Here is a 14,982-nt window from a genome sequence, read left to right on the forward strand (position 1 = left end):
TATTCCCTAGGGAGTTAAGGAAAAGGCCAACATAGAATTATAGGCGAACCTAGGATTGAACTCTCGAGGAGAACACCAACTTAAGTGCCCTTCTTAATCAAACAATTCCACCAAATTGAGGCTGCCCGATGGGGTGGCTATCAGTAGAACTGGCACATAGACCCTTAATCACGTTTGGGGATCTTTGGAACTTATCCTTCACATACTTCAAATTCCTACACTTAGCCAAAGACTGATCCCACATGAACACCTGAAAGATAGCACAGTGGAGGGAAGAAGTAATAGTATAGCAGGGGTTACCCTCAACCTCATCCCTATAAAGCAGATCTAATTGAGAATAAACATGGCCTAAGAACATGAGGGCTAAAGGATATTGGGCACCTCGGGCCAATCTGATTGCCAGAGGAAAGAAAACGGACTTAATCCCATATCCAGGGAACTCAGTGAATAAAAACTTACTGAGCCAGAGTGTCAGGAACCTGGCTTGCCTAACTGCCTTGTCTTTCTCTTGAGAAAGATTCATGACTCTCTTACCCATTCTAGCTGGTTTCCCCCGTAAGAGGCGGTACGCCCGCCAAAGTGACTGAAAAGCTTATCTTCAACCTCGAGATCCTCACTGGAAAGGCTGATATCAAAGGGATTCTCATCACCAAATACTGGGAGGAGAAAATTATTAACCACATCCTTCAAATGGATGGTGAGCTCACCAACAGAAAAGAAGAATGTGTGGGGAGAAGAACACCAGCGGCACACCAAGTGTCTAAGGCCTTTGGTGTCCCTAAAACCTTCAAGATTCCTAGAGATCGCTACTAATTTCAAGATCCCGGCGCACTCCAAGCAACTGACAAATTCACCATCAAAAAGCACTTTTTCCACCCAACTAGACCAACCTATCATCCCCAGGACAAAGTCGAAGAAGATGGGAACCACCTCATGGAATCCTCGCCTAATCTGAAGGTCCAAAATTTCCCTTGGATCTAGAGCCTAGGCGAAACTGGCAAACCCAGACTGGCCAAAAAATACCCAGGTATAAGGATGTAGACACTTAATTTTGCACCCATGATTTAATCAAGGAGAATGACTTGAATGACCATCCATGTACCACAAAAATCATAATTGCATCACATGCATCAATTGGTTCTTGCATTACATGCATCAACTTGTCTTTGCATTACATGCATTAATTCATTCATTACATATCATAAAAATGATCTGGAGATTCTAACGGTCACAACGATGTTTCTGGTTTTTAAATCGGGCCATCGGATCAAAAGATATCACATTATCAAATTTGCACAGTCAACATGCATTGTGTCTAGGTAAGGTTGACCACACATGATTAGTTTAAATTAATTCTGATTGGTTAAACCATTAAAATTAATTAAATAATTCTATGATTGGTTAATAATTAGTGTTTAAAATAGGATTGCATGCATAGGAATAAAAGGGATGATTGGATAACAATAAAATTGTGGATAATCTGAACTTTATCAAGATTTATTTTAGGGTATTTATCTACAAGATAATTGTTCTTAAATAGCCTGAATTATCTAAAAAAAGAGATGAAAAATCATAGACAGAGGATGAAAACGCGTCTAGGTACAAGGACCAGTCAAAAAACCCTAGAAGAGGAGTCCAAACGGCACCCGAACGCAAAAGAACAATCGGAGTCCAAAGGTCAATTCGGCACTTTTGAAGTGCCGAACGGCACTCTAAAAGGGCCGAATTTTCCTTGGTTAGGCTTTGGCCCAACGGCCTTCGGGTGACGATAATGCATACCCTTTTCGATCTTTTCATAAAATGATGCATCTGGATTCAAACCCTAATTGTCTGTACCTATTTTTTAGAGCCCTCTGACCTCTATAAATAGAGACTAAACCTCATAATTCAGCACTTTTTTTTCACACTCTGGGAGGCATACATTTTAGGCTCTCAAATTGCCCATATCTTCTGATCCCTTCTCAGAGTGTTGCTACTTAAATTAGGGTTTTTAGGTTTCAAAGAGAATTGCATAAATTTCTTTGAACCCTAAAACACCCTCTCAAGAACAAAGAGTGCTCATGCAAGAGGTTGTTTCTTAACCCTTTTTCTTATGATGTGATGATGCATGTTATATCTCTTTCTTTTTCAAATATCCATAACATGAATTGTTAATTATTATTTTGTTTACAATGTGATTTTTTTTTTATGTGATTGTTATAATCTCTTTCTTGAATGTCAATAATATGCATGTGAATACTTTTTTATTAAAATAAAATAGATCTACATCTTTCTTAGATGTAGATCTGAATTTTTCTTGAAATAAAACAGATCTGCATCTTTTCTAGATGTAAATCTGAATTTTTCTCAATATAAAAACAGATCTGCATCTTTTCTAGATGTAGATCTGAAATTTTCTCAATATAAAAACAGATCTGCATCTTTTCTAGATGTAGATCTGAATTTTTCTCAATATAAAAACAAATCTGCATCTTTTCTAGAAGATCTGAATTTTTCTCAATACAAAAACAAATCTGCACATTTCCTAGATGTAGATTTGAATCTTTCTCAATACAAAAATAGATCTGCATCTTTCCTAGATGTAGATCTGAATTTTTCTCAAACAAAAAGATATCTGCATCATTATGAGATTCAGAACTAAATTTTTCTTCAAATCAAAACTGATTTGTATCTTTCTTAAGATACAAATTTGATATTTTAATACATGCAAATTGTTGAAATAAAGAAAGAGATCATGTACTACTATGTTTGTGTTTGTTTTAATTCATGATTGCATAAATTCATATTATGAGTGAAACTCTCTTCTTAAAAGAAAAATTCTTCTCATCTTTTTTTTACATATAAAAAATAGATCTAATTTTTCTGTCATTAAAAACCATTTTTTATCATCATAAAACATATCTGAATTTTTATCACCAAAAACCACTTTTCTTTCTATATACTACAAAACAGATTTGGTATTTTGACAAATCAAAATCATTTTTTTTAACAATAAAAAAAAAATCTGAATTTTTTTAAAACAAAATAAGAGACTTCATTCATAAATAAATTTGTGTGATTTAATTTTTATTTCACATGTTCAACATATCATTCATGACTTGCATAAAAAGGTTCATTGGTCACAAGAGTCTAGAAGACCAGACTCTGTCTAGGCGAAATAGGTGCCTAACACCTTCCCATTCCGTAACCTAGCCTCCAGATTTAGGTCATTGGTTAAGTAGATCTAGCCTTGTCGTTGTTTTTTTTTTTTTTGGGTAGAATGTAACTAGGACAAAAGCCATGTATTTTGGTAGATTATAACTAGGACCCAAAGCTATGTAACTTTTCAATTTTCCAAATATGTAATATTTATTCAATCAATGAAGAGAACAATTCAGTCATGTATTTGTATATATTTAGTTTTTCTTATTTTTTTTGTATAGAAAAAATAAGTGGCGACTCCATATCACTTACCTAAAAAGAGAGGTGCCCTTAAAGGTACCCGAATCTTTTTTTTTTTTTTTTTAGGGACGCTTTTGTTGAGGTCTCTTACAGAGGGGAAGGAGGGGCCTCGCCGTGGGACACCTGAGGGAACAACAGGCTAGAGGTGTACCGGGGATCCCGTAAAGGGAAGGCTGGGCGCTCCACAACCTCCTACACCTCGCCCTATGCAGACCCAGAAGAGTTTTCACCTTCAAAAGGACTGGGAGTACGCTCCCTCCTTTTTCGTGAGGAAGAAGAAGCCATGGAACGGCAATGCAACAAGAAACAGGGAAGTTAAGGGAGTGAAGGACAGAGAAGAAGGGATAGAGAAACAGAAGCTAGAAGGAAGAAAATAAGTATGAAAATAAAAAATCTTTGGAAGTGAAAAGATGGTTTGAAATAACGATAATAATGGCGCAGGGACAGTTGGAGAAGACGATGTATAAAAAGACGCATCAATTGCCAATATTTAATTTTATAAGAGAGTTATTGGCAGTTATTAATGGGAGTTACAGGGAACATAAAAAGTGGATGGGGAAGTTTTACTCAAACACTTAACTACCACGTTCCGTGTAAAGAGGGAAAGTTGCAAAAGAAGTGTAACACGTAAAAACCGAGATACCAAAGGATAGCAGGGAGAAGCAGGATCCTGAGGGAAGGAGAAAAGGGACCCTAAAGCCAATTAAAACAGCACGGAAGGAATTCCTACAGAAATCAAGAGTCTTGTCTACTCACGTGTGGGCTGCAAGCAACCCACAAGCTCAGGGATCTAAATGTTGAGGTACAAAAAATCATAATGTTGTACCAAGGCCCAAAAACAACGCAAAGGATTGAAAACTAGGAAAAATAAAGCATTTGGGCTTCCAATAAAGAAAAAAAGAGAGGAGAGGGCCAAACCCATTAAGGGTCTATAAGGAGGGGACCCAAACCCAACCCGACCCTCAAAGGTTAGAAAAATCACTGGGGAGCCTGGGAAAATAACTAGGCCAGGATACTTAGGGATTTCCAGGAGCCTGGGATCCTCGGAACATGCAGGAAAGCCAGGTTGGGATTAAGACAGTTCAAGGGGGCGCCAAGAAACACAAGGAACAAGAACAGATGTGTCCTTATCAGCCATCCAATGATACAGAAAAGGGGTCAGAGGGTCTAGAAAGCAACAACTCATGAGCAAGAGCCTAGTACCTCAGGGAACCTAGGAAGAACCAGGATCGAAGGTGGCATGGGATCCAGCCAAAAGGTGGGTCTGAAAAAAAGTGGAATCTAGAAGCCTTGGAGAAGGAAAGAACAAAAGCCAGCCTTCTAGGACCTCCCAGAATGGGAAAGTCAGCAAGAGGCTTTTTGAAGAAGGAACCTCAAAAGAAGAAAATAATGAGGAATAGGGAAGGGATCAACCACCAATGTTGCTGGCACAACATTGGTTCTAGTACTTAGGGGAGCAAAATTGAGGGAATCAGTGGTACCCCGGAAACCCTAAGGTGGCACTACAAAAGGGGAAGCAGCCAACTGTGAAAGTCATTCAGCAACAGTAAATTAGAGTAAAAATTCTTGAGAAAAACTCTATTAGAATTCACTTGGATTCAAAAAGAGAGAAAATGGAGGGAAATACCATCCGGTATCTTCAAGTAGCCACTAGAGAACACACTTGGATTCAAACTTTGCAAGCCTTAAAGACCAGAAGAGCCATCTAAGTCTGTGATTTTTGAACTTATTTAGACCTTGTAACACGTCCTAGTGAACATAATGTATTACATAATCAAGAAAGTAATGAAGTATTTTACATTATTTTAAGGATCTCTAACGCTTTATTTTATGTTCCTTCTTTATTATTTCATTCCTTTGTTGTTCCTTGCTGTTCAATGCATATATTTCCTATATGTTAGCATGTATATGTTGTAGGATTCATGCTCTGTGCACCACCTGGTTCAAAATCAGCCCAATTTAGCTTCGGTGAACCAAGCCCAGTCCCTTAAAACAATAAGTATTGGGCCCAGGATCCTTGTTTCTACTTAGGCATTTGTGCTATAAAAAAAAAAAAAAAAAATGAAGAAGAAGAAGAACCCACACACCCTTACATGAGCGTGCTCTTCCAATGAAAGAATATTTTAGGATTCAAAAAAAATTGTTCACCTCTTTGAAGCCTAAAATACTTTATTTACAAAAAAGAAGTTCCTAAAGTAAAAGCCCCCGAAACGTCTTTAACATAAGGGGAATTGAAAAGTCAGAAGAGAAGAGCCCCTAATTCTGATTTGTTTCCTCTATTTATAGAGGTTGGGATGCTTCAATGAGATCAAATACGAAGTGGGACGCATCCTTATCTCTAAAAAATCGAAAAAGGTAAGCCTTATCTCAATCAGGGAGTCCCCGAGCCGAGCCAAAAATTTGGGCCAATCGGCACTTGGGGAGCGCTAATCGGCACTCCAAGAGTGCCGAATGGCTCTCTTGGGTGCCGAGCCCACGTTCGAGTTTTGGTCCAATTTGGACTCCTTTTTTGAGGATTTTTGAGTTGGGAATTGTACTTAGATGCATTTTTTATTCGTATTCTAAAAAACTAATCCTTTTTTCTTGATATTCAGGTCTTTAAAGTGATAATTATTTTGTAGATAAAAATTCCAAAAAGTCTTAATTATCCATAATTTCTTTGTTATATGATTATCAACTTTATTCCCATGCAAACAAGTCTATTTTTGACATTGGCCAACAACCAATCACAAAATTATTTAATTAATTTTAATTGTTTTAGCCAATCAGAATTAATTTAGATTAATAATGCATGGTCGATTCCACCCAAACAAAATGCATGCAGACCGTGCAAACTTGATCATGTGATATCTTTCAATCTGACGTTCTGATTTGGAAATCAAACACACCGTCATGACCGTTAGAACCTCAAGATCATTCTTATGATATGCATTGAATGAATTAATGCATGTAATGCAACTCTAAATTTTGGGTATATGAATGGTCACTCTAGTCATCTTCCTTGATTAAATTATGGGTGCAAAATCAAGTGTCTACACAAATACTTCAATTATGTTTTTTTTTTTAAATACAAAATTACTTCTTCAAAAAAAAAAAAAAAAAAACCCTTATTCTCACCACCCATTTGTATTCAAATGTTTGATTCCTATTTATATTTGTTATCTATTTGAATTAAAATACTTCAATTATGTTTATATAAAATATATATATATATATACAAAATTTCTTCTTCCAAAAAAAACCCACTACCTCATGTAAAAACTACTCATTCTTATTTCGAAATTTTTATGTTTTTTTTTTTTTAATTCTTTAAAACATTCCAAATTTTTTTATTATCCAAATTCTATGTAGTTATCACAAATCCCCATCCATCCACACTAACGTATATCATTTTTCTTTTGTTCAAATCTCAATTTTTTTTACTTATCCCAATTCTTATCCCAATTAATAAATTCAAATGTTCCATTGGGTTTCAACTTCTTACAGTACAAAATTGCCCTCATTTGAACACGTTAAAATTGCATCTACCCACTTCTATCTCAACTCCCTTTAGCCACTATCAAGCATATTATGTCTCCCACCTTCCTAGTTCTCAAATTCATTCTAATTTAACAAACCCACCAGTTTCATGACAGAATCAAACGCAGCAACCTTTGAAATCCGTTGAATTTCAATATTTTAAGGTAGATTATATCTAATTTATGGAGAAAAGAATTTTTATTGATGTATGTATTTAAAGGTGTTTGTTGTTGACAAAGAACTTGGTGAGAGAGACAGAGATCATCGACTACAAGCCCGATCTTAATTTCTATTGAGGTATGTATTTGATTCATTTGTAATGTTTTGTAATGTTGAGCCTATTTTGATCAATTTTTGGTTTTACCTTTAGCCTAATTGTACTTGCAAAGTGCGTATAATGAATCTATTAAGATAAAATAGTTACTTTTTTGAGAACTTATGTGAACTAGATACTAATTAGAATATTTGATATCAGTTTTATTATAAATTAATTGATTAATATATTTTAAATATTTAATGAAAAAAAGGTCCTTAGATCGACTCAAACTAGTACAGACTCGAATTAATATTTAAATTTAGATATTTCATAATCAATTGTTTAAATTTAGATATTTAACCTAAAATGCTCATGAATTGACCTAATCTAACCTGACTAATGGACTATTTTTGAGGGAAATGAAAATCAACTGTTGGATTTAGACGAGGCAAACGGGCCAGTCGAGTCAGATCAATCCGATTGAGGGTCAAAATGGATTTCGGTAAAAAAATAAAATAAAATAAAATAAAAACTTCATATTTTAGTGAGTTAGAAATGGGTCGGATCAATCGAATTGCAGGTCAAGTCGAGTTGACCCATATTTTTCACATGAAATTTTTTTTAAGAAAACAACATGTATTTTCCATTTGGAAAGTCACACAACAAATTACTTGATGTAAAATGCTTTATTTTGAATTCACCACTCATATCAAGAAGAGCTCAACTAAATAAATTAAAACTTGTTCAATAATTTTAAAATTATACAAAGCCCAACATTACTAACCAAAAAAAAAAATAGCACAAAGAATAAGTAAAACAAATACACAATTTTAATTTCTACACAATAACAACATCTCAAGATATAAAACAAAATTACAAATGCCTTATTGGATAACTAATTAAACAAAAAATAAAAACATATAAGAAATTTACAATATTGAAAACTAATTTTATAATCTATTATCTATTTCAATTTGAGAATATACATTAAATTTTTATTGTTTATTTATTGATATATGGTTTTTTTTTATATATAAATATCATGTTATTGTTAAGCAACACATTCTCCAGGAAATATTATAATTTATTTTGAAAAGCCGTTTATTTTGGACATAAATTGTTAAAAATTAGGCCTAAGCATTCATAATTTATACTAATTTCATTGATATTTTGTCTTTACTCTTTTCACATTTATGAATGTTTCTCATACATGTTTATAATTTTAAATATATGTTTTTAACTCTACTGTAACCATATTATCTTGGTATGTATTTTGTTATTTGATACTTAAAAATCTTCACTAATTATAGAATGTCTCAACCATTCATCTTTCAATTCATTTGCATATAGTTAAGGTCTCAATTGTTTCTTTAAAACTCACAACAAACAATTAAACTGATATTGTTTTAATTTTATTATTTTTTACCCCAAAAAAAGGGTTTAAAAAATGGTTCGGGTTGCAAGTTGGACCGAGTTAATTTGCAAAAAATGAGTCGGGTCACGGGTCAATCTGTTTTTGGTTCGAGTTAAAAAAAAATTTGGATTCGACTTAGTGTTTTTCAGGTTGAATTAGCAAATTTTGACCCGTTGAATTAATTTACATTTTCAAACAGAGAGATGCTACATCCACAACATTTTCACAACTAATCACAGATGGTTAGTTGTTATTGGTTCAAATTTGAACGTAACACTAAGATTACTTTTTTATCCCAACAATAATAATCAGTAATAACCTGTCACATAGGATTTGTTGTAAAAATGTTGTGGACATATCATTTCTCTTTCAAATAACCCACCAATAGTAACTCAACAATTTTAAATAAATGAATTTTTTAGTAGAATGATAGATAAGTAACATGGTCCACGGGACTACAGTATAATTTCTGCCGTTTGCGGCTTTGCCCATTCCAAAAGCTCTATATGGGCCCTCTCTCCATATTCCCTGTTTTCGAACCATACATAAATAAATTTTAAAATTTTAAAAAAAAAAATTTAAAAAAAAAAAAAAAAAAAAAAAAAAAAAAAAAAAAAAGGAAAACGAAACCCTAAAAAAACCCTTTTGATCGGTAAAGAGCATAGCAGTGACTGTGAGTGAAGAATTTTAGAAGAAGAAGAAGAAAAAGAAAAGGGGTTTTGGGGTTTGGCATAGGCATTTCATTCTGGTGAGTTTGCGTTTCCTCTCTGTATATTTATTTATTTATTCGCTTCTATTGTTTCTATCCTCTGTTTGGTTGCCAAGAAAACCCACTAACATTAAATGTGAATTCTTTTTTGTTTCATTTCTTGAAACTATGAATAACTCACCTCTCAGATAAGCCAAAGTCGCTGTATTTGTTTGGCGCAGCCCATAATGTTGATGATTCTGAGGTTTTGTTCTTTGGATTTACGTTGTTAATTCAACACCACTTAACATGTTCTTGCCCACTTTGATATTCACAATATTTTGTTTGATTTCTCAATGAATTTATTATTATTATTAAGCTGGTAAGTAATTCATATATGAACATTGTCCTTAGACTACTTTCTTGTTCCATATTTTCTGTCCCGATCTTTGTTTCATGTGATTTTAAGTTTTGTTGGAGAGCATTTACCAAAAGGAAATGCGTGTTTTGAGAAACAGTGCACATACATATAGTAATTAGAATTGGGAACCACTAGTGAATTCTATTTCAGATTCAGGGTGTTAGTGTTGTGTAGTGTTTTTTTTTTTTCCAACACTGCCTCTCTGGAACCTACTGCATAAGTCTTTTTTTTTTTCCTTTTTTGGTTGTGCCCTTAGAGAATGAAATAACAGAACATTTTCTTCAAAAAATACAGGGAAAATAAGTTTCACACATGGGACTGCCTGAATGAAATCACCGTGACTGCATGAAAATTATAAATGGAACAATGTTTAACTCTTTACCTTAAAATTAAGATACCAAAAATTTCTCTCTTAGATCTTTTTTGAGTGTTCAAGGGCATTTGGAGGTTTCGCCACTTCATCTTTGACAGAATTTTTGGATCCCTGTAATTTTAGATCTTAGCTTTTCTTTTTTCTTTTTTGATGAATAATTTTTCTTTCACCTCTACTGTGTATCTACCTTATTCTAGGGTTTGCTTATTCTTTCTTTTGATAAAACTTCTATAACTCATCGAAAAAATCAGTTACCAAAAAATGATTGCTTGGTAATGATCGCATTCTTTGTTTACCAATCTGGTTTTTTTTTATAATTTGTTTATCCTTCCTTTATGTGAAGTTTTGTAACTCAGCATATTGATATGGGGAACCGTTGATTTATATAGAAACTGAAAATGATGATGGATGCATGACTAATTCCTTCGTCTTGCTTCTTCTTCCTTCATTTTTTCTTCCCTCTCTCTCAGTTCTGTTTATCTATTTGCGTGTGTGTGTCTTTGGGTGACTGACCTCTTGTGGATATGATTTATAGTCATATCAGAGAATTGGAATGATTATGGGCTTTATTGTTATTTTGGAATGACGACAGTTGGGAAAAGTTCTGTGTTGATTTGTTGAGACCTAAACCATGTCTATTGATCCTAGTGCACCAATGAATTTTGTGGATGAGGATGCTTCTTCGGGCTCCGGAGATGATGCAAACATGTTAGATGGACACAAGCGTCAATCTGGGATGCCATCTAGTTCAGGTCGTAGGAAGAGAAGTCGCAAGGCTACTGGTGATGCTATTGTGGATGCCATGCTAGAAATAGCCGCTGCTTCAAAAATGAGGGCAACTGCAATTATGAAGAATGAGGACCGGTTTTCTATAAGCAAATGCATAAAAGTATTAGACGAGATGCAAGGTGTTGATCAAAGGATTTACTTTTTTGCTTTGGATTTATTTGAGAACCCCAATGCCAGAGAAACTTTCATATCTCTTAAGAGTGAGAGACGGTTGCCATGGTTGCAGGGAAAATTTTCTGCTTCCTCTGGTTGAATGAATTGGACTACCTTGTTGGTTTTGTTCTTTTTTGGTTTCAAAGTTATGCTTTGTACAATCATGAAGAATCTTAAGTAACTCTTATGTTTGTAATTAGTTCAACTTTGTGGTTCATGGCTTTGTCACTTTAGTTTGATGATTTAAATGATCTTTTCAGATTTAGTTTCTACTTTGTATTTGTTGATTAACTATGGCCATAAGACATGATTGAACTACTATTAAGAACAATTGATTGTTTATATTCATTAGTGATTGTCTTGTATTGCAAATACTGTATTTTTATTTTATTATACAGATAATACACTTGCTGGCATGGACGACTATGACTTGGATTTGGATGAGATGGAATTAGTTGCAGCAGCTGCTGGCTACTATTATCATAATAGCACAACTAAGCAGCCTCGTAATTTATCACCTCATGGAAGTAGTTTCATGACTGAAGTGCTTAATGGTCATGATGATGGATGTCGGGAAATGTTTCGGATGGATAAACATGTATTTCACAAGTTATGTGACATTCTTCGACAAAGAGGCATGTTACGCGACACGGCCGGGGTTATGATAGAGGAGCAGCTGGCAATTTTCTTGAACATCATTGGTCATAATGAACGTAATAGAGTAATCCAAGAGCGGTTTCAACACTCAGGCGAAACCATTAGTCGGCATTTTAATAATGTGTTAAGGGCAATCAAGTCACTGTCACGTGAATTTTTACAACCTCCTCCTCTCAACACTCCTTCAGAAATCCTTGGAAACAACAGATTTTTCCCATATTTTAAGGTTTATATTTAAGCACCTGCTTTTCCCACCTTATTTCACATGCATCATATTATGTCATTGACTCTATTTTCTTTCATCTCAGGATTGTATTGGAGTCATTGATGGTATGCAAATTCCTGCACATGTCCCAGCAAAAGATCAATCTCGATTTCGTAATAGAAAAGGTATTCTATCTCAAAATGTATTGGCAGCTTGCACATTTGACCTACAGTTCATATTCGTTTATCCTGGTTGGGAAGGCTCGGCCGCAGATTCACGAGTATTAAGGGCAGTCCTAGATGACCCAGATCAGAATTTCCCTCAAATTCCTGAAGGTTTGATCTCTAGTTATTTTTAAATCATTTAAAATGCTACTTGTCTGCCACATCTTATTATTTCTGGATATTACAAATGCTACCCAAAAAATCATCCTTAATTGATCTATTGATGATTTTTCTATCAGGAAAGTATTATCTTGTGGATACTGGTTATTCAAATATGGAAGGATTTCTTGCTCCATATCAAGGGGTTCGGTACCAACTTCATGAATTTAAAGGTGCTAATCAGTTACCTAGAAATGGGAAGGAATTATTCAATCACAGGCATTCTTCTCTAAGGAATGTCATTCAGAACTCTTTTAACGTGTTGAAAACTCGATTTCCCATTCTCAAACTTGCCCCTCAATATGGTTTTCATATACAAAGGGACATAGTTATAGCTGCGTGTGTTCTGCATAACTACATCCGGCGAGAGGAAAGAAATGATTGGTTGTTTACTAGTGTAGAAGGGGTGATGGTGGATGAATTGCCTGAATTTGATGAACTTCCTGATATGCAATTGTCTTCTCCAATACAGGAACAAGTGGCTTTCTCATTACGAGAGTCAATTGCTGCGGCCATGTGGGATGACTTCATAAACAATTGGGATGAGTGGTGATTGTTAGCATTAGCGAACAATGAGTTATTGCTGATGTAATAGAATTCTCTTGATGGAATGGAACATCTAACTTCCTAGGTAAACATCTGTTGTTTGGTTTCTCGTTCATTTTGAAGGTTCCATACGGCATATACTATTTTAAACCCATGTACGTGTCAACTTGTCAAGAAACGTGAATAGAGTTCATATCTAAGGTTTGTTTAGATACTACTTAATGTTGAAAACTGAAAACACTATAGTAAAATAATTTTTTAATGTGTGAATAATATTGTGGGACCCAAATTTATATTGAAATTTGTGTTTGAATGACTTTTGTGTGTTCGTGAACGGTGCCGTGGAACTCATTTTTTCAACAAAACACACAAACGCAAATGTGCTCTCTGTTTCAGCGCAATCCAAATACTCACACCTAGTTACCATCTAGCCCAAAGATGTAGGTAGTGGCAAAGTCAGGATTGTGATTGGAATAAGACGATTGAATTTTTTTTTCTTAATATATATTACATCAGTATTTTGTAAAATTATCTAAAATATCATAAACAAAATTCAATTTGCAATACATGCTTTTTTTAATTTACATATATACAATATAGTTGAGTGGATTAATTTATAACTCAATAATATAGTTTTCAATTTGCCTATCAACCTAGGCTTTCAAGTTAAATTACAACACATTTATTATAATGATTAAGATAAAAGAATATTATTAATAGATTAACAGATGTCTAAAAATTAGACAATAATCATCAAAATGCATAAATATAAATTGAATCAAAATAATTAATAATAATTTATTCTATTTATATGTTATATAATATATTTACCAATTAAAAAAAATAAAGAATAAAAGAAGACAAGCCATACACCACGATGGTTCTAGAACCATAAATTATTTCATAACTTTTTGCCACAACTTTAACATAAAAGATTGTGAGTGGCTGTCTATTACTTACATATAGATCTACTATTTTATCTTCACTACTCACTCTCTACTGCATCTAAAGCAAAATTGAAATAGAACTCAAATTGAAATAGAACTCTTATTCAACTAAAACACTAAGAGAGTAAAAATCTAAAATGTATATTCAAATGGAGAGATGAGAGTAAAGTAGTGCTTGAGTTGCAGTGGGTTTTTCACTCTACAGAATTTTTGTGTGATTCTCTTATCTAGAGATCTCAAGCGGGGCCTGAAGGCCCAAAGGAATCAAAGTTGTGTAATGGGCTAATGGCATACAAGCTAAGCTTGAAGGCCCAATTTGAAATAAAGAATGTGAAAAGAGACTCATATGATATATATACAAGGTTCAATGATATATAAATCTTTGTTAAAAGTAAGCACATTAATTTGGGCCCAAAAGGCCTGTCAAAAATTGAGTTAAAAAAAATAATAATGCAAATTTAGCCCAATTTCAACCCAAACCCGCCAAACCGACGAATCCGACCCGTGGAACCGTTGACCTGAACCGCCGGGTCTAACCCATATATTGAATCGGTTGCGAGTCACGTTTTTGATAACCCGATCCAGTCGGGTCAAATCCAATCAAACCCAAACCTGACCCGATCCAACCCGTGGACAACCCTACCTAAGGAACAATATTTAAGATACTATATCTAAGTTTTGCCTTTAGCAATTCTCTTTTATATTTTCTCGTGTTTGTAAATGCTCTTAAAAATGTCCATTTAGCTATAACTCTTTGGTGTTTATTTGACATCAATTTCATTTTATTTTTGGTAAATTCCATACGTATTTGATGGTTCTCAAATCTAGGATCTCACCCACCAGCAAATACTTGGAAGGGGAGGAGGTAATTGTCGAGTTATAGCTCAATGGTCACTTTCATAATTAGAATATATATATAGATACCAGTCTAGTACCCCCTTTGTTGCTGGAATAACCGAAAAAGAATTTGACCTGAGTTTGATAAACCCAAAAGGGGCAGAAAACAAATCAAAATAGAGAAGTGGGAAGGGCGAGCTGGGAGAATGAAAGAAAGGGCAAGCGATGATTAGTGCAGGATTTAGATTATCAAACTTAATCAATATGACAATAAGAAAAAGTAAAGAACTTAATCAGGTCAGCTGAATTAGAGTGTATGCCATTTTTGTAATTTAATTACGTTGAAAAGTAAA

The 14,982-nt window shown here is 34.2% G+C and overlaps 1 protein-coding gene across 1 annotated transcript; it reads left to right on the forward strand.

Moving 5' to 3' along the window:
* Positions 1-9,219: 9,219 nt before the first annotated feature.
* LOC115963964 lies at positions 9,220-13,115 on the forward strand. Its single transcript, XM_031083229.1, has 4 exons — positions 9,220-9,378; positions 11,453-11,937; positions 12,020-12,251; positions 12,380-13,115. Exons 2-4 carry the CDS (start codon positions 11,470-11,472, stop codon positions 12,850-12,852), a joined length of 1,173 nt encoding a protein of 390 aa, XP_030939089.1. The 5' UTR covers positions 9,220-9,378; positions 11,453-11,469; the 3' UTR covers positions 12,853-13,115.
* The last annotated feature ends 1,867 nt before the right edge of the window (positions 13,116-14,982 follow it).

This window comes from Quercus lobata, chromosome 10 (assembly GCF_001633185.2).
Source record: "Quercus lobata isolate SW786 chromosome 10, ValleyOak3.0 Primary Assembly, whole genome shotgun sequence".
NCBI lineage: Eukaryota > Viridiplantae > Streptophyta > Magnoliopsida > Fagales > Fagaceae > Quercus > Quercus lobata.